Source organism: Octopus bimaculoides, chromosome 18 (assembly GCF_001194135.2).
Source record: "Octopus bimaculoides isolate UCB-OBI-ISO-001 chromosome 18, ASM119413v2, whole genome shotgun sequence".
Classification (NCBI taxonomy): Eukaryota; Metazoa; Mollusca; class Cephalopoda; order Octopoda; family Octopodidae; genus Octopus; species Octopus bimaculoides.
The window spans coordinates 36224430-36235818 of NC_068998.1; the positions used below are offsets into that span (position 1 = coordinate 36224430).

Sequence of the window (11389 nt, forward strand, 5' to 3'; positions counted from 1 at the left end):
GAGTGGATTTGGTAGGCGGAAACTGAAAGAAGCCCATCATATATATGTGTTTGTGTGTATGTTTGTCCTCCCACCATTGCTTGACAACCTATGCTGGTGTGTTTACGTCCCCGTAACTTAGCGGTTCAGCAAACAGAGACTGATAGAATAAGTACTAGGCTTCCAAAGAATAAGTCCTGGGGTCGATTTTCTCGACTAAAGGCGGTGCTCCAGCATGGCCACTGTCAAATGACTGAAACAAGTAAAAAAGAGTAAAGAGTACAAACATCAGCCTATAAGGGCAATGACTTCCAATAAGAAGCAATCTCAGACTGGAATGACCTGTCCAACGCATGCCAGCATGAAAAGAGCAGACATGAAATGATGATATTGACGGCATAAATACAAGACATGCACTATATGCATAAATGTGTTGCCCATACATCATAATTATATTACAACTCAACATATATTCAAAGATATTGCGCAACAAACATGCAAATAATAAATCAGGTTTCGATATAAATTTTTCATTTTTATAAGAAACATCTGGAAAGTGGGTATGTACATGCTTCATGTGCTGTGCATTTCAGTTATGTGGCTTCGATTTTTAATATATATATATGCATGCATATATATATTTATGTATATATATATGTGTGTGTATGCATATATACAGAGCTGGCCGTAAGTCTGTTAATCCGTTAATTATTAATTAATGAAGTTAACATTTCCATTAATGATTTAACTTTTAAGTTAACTTTGAAAGTCATTATCAAACTAATTAACTTCCATTTCATTTAGCTCCCGTTAACTCAAGTCTGTTAATCCAAAATTTTCGGTAAACATTTAAAAATTTCCATTGTTTTCAGATTGTCTTAGCATATTTAATATTGTATGTGTTTTTCTTTCAACCCTGATATAATACCACATTATTATAAATAACTTGTAGGGCCATGTTTGGCCCTGCCTGCATTTGAAACCAAATTCACCTGCTTGTTTCTTGCCAAGACAGCAGGAAATTTCTTTGTCCTGTCAAGAGGGAACAGTGATTGATGTGTTTCCAATTGATCCGTGACCTCGCTGAGATGGATGTCAACAGAGAAAATATTAACTGCCACAAAGTTCAAAAAATAAATGGAAGGGTAAAAGTTGGTAAATATTTCAGTGTGAATGCAAATAGCTGTTATGTGGTAGCAGAGCATGCTAGAAATAGCAGCCAAATCTTTCCTTTTTCTGGAAAAAGTAGCTGTTTACACGGGATTTCGATGTCAATTTCTTTGAAAGCATACAAAATAAACTGGAAAAAAAAAAGAAGACCTGTAAAACAAAACTCCCTTGTTCGGAAACTTCGAGGTCCCCACCACCCCTCCCACCCTTCTTTTCCGGAAAAAAGTGGCTTGTGGTGGGTTTGAAGGTCAGATATGTTGAATGCACTTGAAAAAACTGAAAAAAATTATTCCACACCAAGGTATGAAATATTTACCGAAAGAGTAAAATCTTGTTCCCATTATACCTGTATTTTAATTAATTCAAATTAATGTACCACATCTTGAAAAATGGCTAGATTTTTGTTGGTTGCCATCTGAGATAATTTTAGTAACAAATCAAACAGGTGAGACGCATTAAGAATTTCAATTTTAGTGTTTATCCATAATGTTATTGCCTTTACACCTGTTAATTAAATTTACCTGCCCATAAAAGTCAAATTTACTCAGCAAGATCAGTTAAAATCACATAACTGTAAACCAGTGGTATATAAAGCACCCACTGACAAAATTTCAAACAAATATTGTGGATACTCCTATTGAACCTGAATAATTCAAAATAATGTGAACAAATAAGCATTACATTTGACAGATTAATATGAACACTAAAGATGTTCTTTTTCCTTACATATACACACGCATAACATGACCTTGCTCGGGTTGGACTAAAAGTGTGTTACTTTAACATCATCATTCCATAAAAGTTGTTTATGGTGAGAAAAATATTGAAAAATATCAATAGATGTGTGAGTGAGAAAGAAACAAGGAGGTAGGTTTTCAGATGTGGTAGAAACAACAGCCAGATCTCCCTTAAATCACACATTTTCTTTTGAGATTATTAACAATTTTTTTCTCCTTAAACTGAAAATGTTTCTCTTACAGGTTTTAAGTGCATAGTAAATTTAAAAAATGGCCAAAATCGTTTCAGACTGTATTGGTGAGAGGGTGGCGGGAGTGAAAAAAATTTTCAAAATTCTTTTCTATCTTTTCATAAAAAGATGCCTCCCATCATTCTGAAGACTTTGGTGAAAACATTGGAAGAATCCACGTCAAAACGAAGAAATTCCAACTTATGTGGGCCATCTGATCTAAAACTCTGTTTTCCAGAAACTCCTCTCCCCACCCCGTTCCAAAGATTTTGTCTATAGATTTCTTTGTAATCATAATTTACACCATTTGAAAGGTATTTGTATAAAATTGCATTAAAAAATGCCTGTTTTCGGGAAAGTTATGAGGAGGACATGTCGGGTCCTGTGAATTTTCCAAAACTCCTCTCCACAATCCTCAGAAAATTTTTTTTCCAACAAACCTGTACATACACTCAATTTACAGGATATAATTATTATTATTTGGTGAAAGTTCCATTAAAAAGTATCCATTTTTCTGGAAGTTATGAGGCAACAAAGCCGGTGGTGAATTAAACTGTAGTTATGCCTTTCTTCAATCAGAGTTAACGTTAACTTCCGTTACATTTTCAAAGAATTAACGATCAATGAAGTTAAATTTTTGGTTAAAAGATTAACAATTAACGGAGTTAACTTTTCGATTAACGGTGCCCACATATACATATATTTATATATATTTCTTCATCATCATTTAACGTCTGTTGCCCATGCTGGCATGGGTTGACAGTTTGACTGGGCTGGCACACTGGAAGTCTGCACCAGACTCCAGTCTGATTTGGCATGGTTTTCAATGGCTGGATGCCCTTCCTAATGACAACCACTCCAAGAGTGTAATGGGTGCTTTTACATGCCACCAGCATGGGTGCCATTTGCGTTACACTGGCTTGTGTTTACATGCCACCTGCATGGGTGCCAATTTGCATGACAACGGTATCTGCCATGACTGTGATTTTGCTCTGTTTGATGGGTCTTTTTCTCAAGCACAACATATTGCCGAAAGGTTTGGTCATTTCCTCCGTGAGGCCCAACGCTCAAAAGGAACTCATCCACTTTGCCTTTGTGAGGCTCAACATTCAAAAGATGTTCTTTACGTGCCACCAGCATGGGTGCACTTGGCTTGACAGGTCCTCTCAAGCACAGCACATCGCAAAAGGTTTCAGTCACCAGCTATTGCCTCTGTGAGGCTCAAAGTTTGAAGATTATGCTTCATCACTTCGTCCCACGTCTTCCTGGGTCTACCTCTACCACAGGTTCCCTCAACAATTAGAGATAGCACTTCTTTACACAGCTGTCCTCATCCATGCACATCACATGACCATATCTGCGCAATTGTCTCTCTTGCAAACCACATTTGATGCCTCTTCTGCCTAACTTTTCTCTCAAGATGCTTACACTGTCTAACATGCACACAGACATTGCACATTCAGCGAAGCATACTGGCTTTATGTATGTGTATATGTGTGTGTATGTATGTGTGCACATATGTATGTATATATATGTGTGTGTATGTATGCATATGTGTTTGTATGTATATGTGTGTGTGCATATATAGATATATGTATACATGTATATGTGTGTATGTATGCATATATAGATATATGTATGTATATATGTATGCATGTATATATGTGTGTATGTATATATGTGTGTATGTATGCATATATAGATATATGTATGTATATATGTGTGTATCTATGCACATATATATATATATATATATATAAATAAAATGTATGTGATTTATGTATGTTTGTGTGTGTGTATATATATATATATATATATATATATATATATATATATATATATATATATATATATATATATATAAACGTCTATAAGTAATGTTTATGGCAACTTCGATATGACTATTCCATAGGAACTGACATTACTACCGTTTTTTTTTTCACCCCAGGAGGAGTCTCCTTCTGCTGGTTGTTGATTGCATCAACAACCAGTTGGTGGGGGCTCCTCCTGGAGTTAAAAGCGGAAATAACATCGGTTCCTACAGAACAGCCGTATTGAAGTTGTGATAAACATTACTTCTCAGTATAGTTACTACTTTCATCTCTTACAGAGATTTTCTAACTATCTACTTTGCTTGTTACACACACACACACACACACACACACAGAATCAATTAAGAACCACAAGCAAATGAAATACTTGTGAGGCATCTATTGTGTCTTCCTTTCCACAATACTGCTTCACATATAAGTAAAAGGATGCTGTGAATATAGCAAAGGCTTGTATCCGCATGATATTGCATTGGAGATATTGCATTGGATCATCATGGGTGGTAAGTTCAAATGCACTGCGAGTGGAGTCATTGAATATTTGGACAATGTATCAAATTTATGTATTTTTAGTTTAATTATCCATATATATGTATATAAATATATATATTGCATTTTCTCATTATTGTGTGATTGTTCTGTAAGCTCAATTCCACCAGCCTTGAGGTGTAATTGTGATGAGTAGTTGTGTATTTTGGCAGTGCAAATTATTCTAAATTTCTCTATATAATACATGTTTCTGTTGTGCGTATATCTTATGTACAATTGGCAATTTCTATCTGTCTGTCTGTTGCCATCTTGCTGCTCAAACCAAGGAACCAATCTTCACCAAATTTTGTATACATGTTGAACTAACATCCAGTTCAATTATTGGCTAATTGGATTTCAATAAAATTTGATAATGGACCAACTGTGGTGGGTTGGGTTATTACATGATAAAATGAATGGGGTGCAAAAGTTCAGGGAAATGTGGCATAACGAGGGTGGCTGATATCAGGAAAGGGGTAGAGACAGGAAGAGAGAGAAACACAGGGAATGTGAGTGACAGACAGAGAGAACGGCACAGGGACATCTTCCATATATATAAAAGAGAGTTTGTGTGTGTTTGTGTGTGTGTGCATGCGTGTGTATCTTGTGCATTCGAAAACTAAGTTGCCGATTTTCACCTATGGGGTATCAAAAGATTCAGTAATCTTATATATGTTTGCATATACATATTTGTATATGTTTGTGTATATATTCATACATATATATGTATATATATATATGTTTGTATATATAATATATGTATATGTGTGTGTGTGTATATATATATATATATGTGTGTGTATACAGATATATATGTGTATATGTCCATATATATATATTTATATATATATGTGTGTGTGTGTGTATATATGTATATCATCATTATCATTATTGTTTAATGTCCGCTTTCCATGCTGGCATGGGTTGGACGGTTTAACTGAGGGTTGGCAAGCCAGAAGGTTTCACCAGGCTCCAATCCGTTCTGGCAGCGTTTCTACAGCTGGATACCCTTCCTAACGCCATCACTTTGAGAGCATAGTGGGGTTTTTTTGTGTGCCACCGGCACAAGGTCCAGTCAGGCGGTATTGGCATTGGCCACACTTGAATGTTGCTCTTTACGTTCTACAGACATGGGAGCCATGTTCAAATGATGCCTTTTACGTGCCACCAGAACGAGACAAGTCATCTGGTACTGGCATCGACCATGCTCAAATCGTGCATTTTACGTGCCACGAGCACTGGACCAGTCAACCGGCTTAATCACAGCCAAATAAATGTCATTTAGAGTTGGTTCCAATGCCATCTCTTCTATAACTGGAAGGTGTTGAATTTTTTCTGTCGTCATGTCAACGGATGATGGTCTATTCAGAAGTGCGGAAAAATGTTTTACCCAACGCTTATGAATAGGAGTGGTGTCAGTCAGAAGAAAATGTCCATTTGCTGTTCTCACTGGAGCTATTGAAGAAGATTTTGGGCCTTATATCTCCTTAATGTAAGAGTACAAACCCTTGGCATCATTTCTGTCAGCTGCTTCTTGTGCCCCTTTTGCTCTATCGTTCCACCATTCCTGTTTAATTTTCGTTAGAGCAGTCTGCACTTTCCTTTTCAGCTTTCTGTAAACTTCATTTGAGTTGGGGTTCAAGGACTGAGAAAGTAGTGTATTGCCTAAGTTTTGTTTTTCTAAAAGTAGATCATGAATTTCTGCTGATCTATCTGAGAACCAGTCACTGGACTTACATGATTTAAATTCCACTGACAAACTTGCAGCCTGAAATACTTTTGTTTTGAAATCTTCCCATGGATTGTTTGGGTCAAGATTGATACTTTCTATAGCATTGTGGAATCTTTGCAAGTTGCTCCCTAGCTAGACTGCAGCAAAATTCCTGTCTATAGTTCTCTCATGAGTTTCCTAGGGCTGATGGCCAAGCAGTCCTAAAGCTACATTGTAGCCTTTTTCCCAAACTTTGTTTGGGTGAAGCACAGGTCGTCTTGCTTAACTCTACTATATCGGGGCCGACCCTATGGCGTTGACCATAGCATCACTGGATAAAAAATGTTTGTCAGCTGCTTTTGCTAACTGCTGCACATCCTTGATCTCAGTCTGAGTTATGAGTGCCTGGATTTGGGGTGGTAACTTGCAGAGGAATATTTCCCTAAACAAAAAGGAAGGTGACTCACTGGGGGGAAATAATGCCAATTTCCTGGTTGCTCCGTCGGAATGTATCCACCAGCCTGTCTTATAACGTGATGTATTTGTGCGTTGCTGGGGGTTGGGTTAAAATGTTCACCACCCTTGTTTCTGTGTCCTCATCTAGTGCTGCTACAATGTACGAATATTTCTTCATGTTTGAAGTTATTTTGTGTATGTTAGATTGTGCTTCCACCTGCTTGAACCATAGCTCAGCCTTCTTCAGCCAGAAATGTGATAGCTTCAGTGCTGTTGGGTGATCACTTGCCATGTTTCTTTGATTTTCTGTTTGCTTCAATAGCAAAAGCTGTTGTTCTTCTGTGGGGTCATCAGTTATAGCTTTAGTTAAGCTATACACAAAAAAAATAACAGGGGCCCAGATTGTGTTAACAAAAGATTTATTTAGTTAAAAAATATGAAGGCGACAGTTACCAGTCAACTCCTACTTAGTGGAAAGCCTGCTTAACCGGAAGTTCACTTTGCTGCAGACCAACTCCCTAACTAGCCCACAGCGAAGTTCCTGTCTACAGTTTGTCAGTCATAAATCCTTCGGCAGTACCCTACATATATATTTATATACTGCAGGCCTCTACACACTTTCTGTCAATCAATTACACTTGCACAAGGTGTTGTGCAGATAGCTTATACTTTTACTTTGCTTATTTTTTTTGTTGGGTGTTAACCATTTGTTTGTTTATTTATATATTTGTGTTTTTCAGAAAAATGCCAAGAGTTGAGTCTACATTTGGAGAAGAAGCAGGAAGAATCTCAGAAAAAGTGCCGTGTCCTTGAGGAACGTAATTCTAAATTGCAAGAACTGAAGGCTGTTTACCGTGAAGTAAACTCCGAAGCCAATGACCTTGTCTACAAGAAGGAACAAATGGAAAAAGACTTGATGTTAATGATGGAGAAAATACATCAAGAGAAGGATTGTAAGTAGATTGGCTATTTCCTGCTTTGTTCCAAGTTGGTTCTGGTAGAACAGACCTCTGTTTGAAGGCATTCCTGCTATGACCATCCTGTCTATTTTCTTGTTTTCTTTTGTCCTGTAATGCAGTGTATAACGAGGACTATGATACTCAATATATTTTCCCTTTTTTTAAGACGAATAAAGGGTGATCTGAGGGAAGATTTGGCTATACTTTCTAACAGACCGTGTGTTCCTTACTATGAGGTTTTTCTCTCCATAACTTGCACTCCTCCATGGCTAGACCATAGACCGAGTATATACCACAAGAAATATAAATATTATTAAAAATGATATTACTATCCAGCAAGAATAAAGCACCATAGAAGGTAGAATTATGAATATGAATATACAAAGAGGATGTACATGAAGTATGATGATCATCATTTAGCGTCCATTTTCCATGCTGGCATGGGTTGGATGGTTTAACTGAGAACTGGCAAGCCAGTAGGCTGCACCAGGCTCCAATCTGATCTGGCAAGGTTTCTACAGCTGGTTGCTCTTCCCAACCACTCCGAGAGCGTAGTGGGTGCTTTCTACGTGCCACCAGCACAGGAGCCAGTCAGGTGGCACTGGCATTGACCACATTCAGATGGTGCTTTTTATCTGCCACTGACACAGGAGCCAGTTGGGGGACACTGGCATCAACCCTATTTGGATGGTGCTTTTTACTTGCCACTGGCATGGGAAACCCAATCAAGCAGCATTGACATCGATCCACTCTTTATTGCTAGAAATAGCAGCTGATAAACTATTGGCATTATGTAGAGTTTCACTGAATGTTTACAGGCAGAGATGTTTGCGGGCAGTAAATATAGGAGAATTCTGTCTTACCAGCTGCTATTTCCAGCAATGATCATACTTCGTGTACATCCTCTTTGTATATTTATATTTATAATTCTACCTTTTGTGGTGCTTTATTCTTGCTGGATAGTAATATCATTTTTAATAATATATTTCTTTCATATCTTTTCACTGATCTTGGTTCTGATTTTGGTTGGGGCTTTCAGCCAAGTAAACAGGCAGAGATGTAGTGGATATTTTAAAAATTGGTCATCAATGGTAGATTCAACAGGAAATAACCAATCGGATTCGAGCTCATGCACGTGATCCGAATAGTTTGAAACTACGGTATTGAATTATCCTTCATTCCACTAACAGTCTCTGTAGAGGTAAGACAGAATTTTCCCCTGTTCACCGTCTGCAAAGATCTCTACCTGTAAACATTCAGTGAAGCTCTACGTAGTGCTGATAGCTTACCAGCTGCTATTTCTAGCAATGATCATACTTCATGTACATCCGCTTTGTATATATATATATCATCATCATCATCATTTAATGTCCACTTTCCATGCTAGCATGGGTTGGACGTTTTGACTGAGGACTGGTGAACCAGATGGCTACACCAGGCTCCAATCTGATTTGGCAGAGTTTCTACTGCTGGATGCCCTTCCTAACGCCAACCACTCCGAGAGTGTAGTGGGTGTTTTTACGTGCCACCGGCATGAAAGCCAGTCAGGCAGTTATGGCATATATCTTTTACCATAGACTAAATATGTTTTTTTTTTCTGAACCAGAAAAAAATTCAGGGTGGCTTGTATTTGTATAAAAGATACTTGGCTACATGTGTACAAGGCATTAACTGTTCAGTTCTTTTGTTTGAACTGTTGGTGTCTTGACTCAAAATTCTCAGTTTTTCACTCAAAGATCACACCACATCTTTGATTTGAAGCACCCAATCCTGTATGGTTGTACATTATCTAGACCAGATAATTTTGAATTCATGAGAACTTGTCTCATCCAGGCACCATATAAACTTCATCAAAGCAGTAGCACATTTTCTGTCAGGGCTGACAAGTGAATGTTAATTCTCGTAATAGCAATTTTTGAATGCAAGTTCCATTGTCCCAATATGTTTTTAGGTTCATCACTACTGTTTACTATCAGCTTCGCCAGACAGTTACTGTCTACTGGACTGTTCTCTTTGAATTCTACAGTTGCATGGTCTTTGTTGGCTAGCTGTTTGCATCTTTCTTCTGTTCAGTTTCATGATATTCTAACCTGAACACCCAGAATCTATGCAAGCTGAATAACTAACCTTAACTCACAGTTTCTATTCTTCAATATTTTTCTATACCTGTTCCCTGCCAGAAAATTGTGATCTATTAAATTAAGAAATTCTCTAGCTACATTAGTTTTTACTATTAGATGAAATACTGGGTTATACCATAAACTGTTCCATTTCCTATTTTTATGCTGCATATTCCCTGCATTTTTTTTTTTATGTATTTAATCTTACCAGTGTTTGTTTATTTATGTCACCATAACTTAGCAGTGCAGTAAAAGGGACCGATAGAATAAGCATCAGACTTAAAAAGTAAGTCCTGTGAGTGATTTGTTCAATTAGACACTTCAAAGCAGTGCTCCAGCATGGCCACAGTCCAATGACTGAAAACAGATGGAAGATAAAAATTAGAACTTCCCATTTAAGATTTCATGCTAATTTATGTTCCAAACACCAGCTTACTAATGACAATTTAATTTCCTATCTTCTTCATTATTTTCCAAATTAATTAAAAAAATAACAAACTATTTTCTCAGAAATGTAGTGAAAAGGTCAAAGCCCATCAACCCCTTTGCCTAAAGCAGGCCTTCGCTTTTCTCCAGGCGATAATTCTTTCATCAAGGTTAAACAAGAGATTGTTTCAAGAAACTCAATCTAAACTTTTTTTTTTCTTTTTTGCAAATGAGATACAAATAACGAATAAAAATTATTTGTATCTTGTTTTCCTTCTTATACCATCACATTGACATTATCCGTTACTATGATGGAAATGGAAAAGAAAGTTCAGATTAAGTAGTTTGAAATCTCCTGGAAGACTAAGGAACAATAGAAATTGTGTAACCAACTACAAGGAATAATCGCTAAAAGAATCTGATTGAAATGGTTGTCACTTTGACAGCACTGTTATACTAATCTAATAACATATATGAAGTAAATTTGTGAGCAAAGATATAAATAAATGTAAAATATAAAATATTATTGTTCATTTATTTGACTGTTCTCTTCTGTTTTAGTGATATCCAAACAAGATAATAGCGTCAGTAAAAAAATGAAAGAATATGAAAAAGCCAAGAATTATTTCATTGAGAGATTGGGTTTGCGTTTCAAGAAGACGCCAAGTAAGCTAATTATTGTTTTTATTTTTGTGTGAATTTTATTTTGCTCTACCTGCAATGTGTTTTGTCTCTGTCTTTTGGTTCCAGTCATTTTGGCAGACTTTCTCTTATTTTCTTACAGACAAATTAATTGGAATTCTCATATGATAGTGATTTTTTTTCACACTCCCACTTATCCCTCTCTCACCTGCATTTTATTTTTTTCACTTTTACCTTTGTTTTTACTAAGCCTTTCCATATATAGTTGTTCTTATGCCCTCCCTCCTTGCAATATAAAAATAAAATAAACAATTGGAAATCTTGTATGTGTGTGTTTGTTTATGCCATAAATGTGAGCTTAGCTGTGTGGTTAAGGAGTTTGCTTCCCAACTATGTGGTCTCAGGTTCAGTTTCACTGCATGCAACTTTGGGCAAGTGTCTTCTAGATAGTAGCCAACCAAAGCCTTGTAAGTGAATTTAGTGGCTGGAAACTGAAAGAAACTTATTGTATATATGTATATATTGTATATGTATGTATGTATGTGTGTGTGTGTGTGTGTATATATATATATATATATATATATATATATATATATATATAT

General features: G+C 36.6%; 1 protein-coding gene across 2 annotated transcripts in view; it reads left to right on the forward strand.

Annotated features, from left to right (window-relative positions):
- The window catches only part of LOC106870502 (kinetochore protein Spc25), a 64947-nt gene that overhangs the window by 34893 nt on the left and 18665 nt on the right, over window positions 1-11389 (forward strand). For both annotated transcript variants that reach the window (XM_014916617.2, XM_014916626.2), the window contains exons 3-4: window positions 7381-7593; window positions 10707-10811. In XM_014916617.2, coding sequence (XP_014772103.1) covers window positions 7381-7593; window positions 10707-10811 — 318 coding nt within the window. The remainder of the gene's footprint in view (window positions 1-7380; window positions 7594-10706; window positions 10812-11389) is intronic.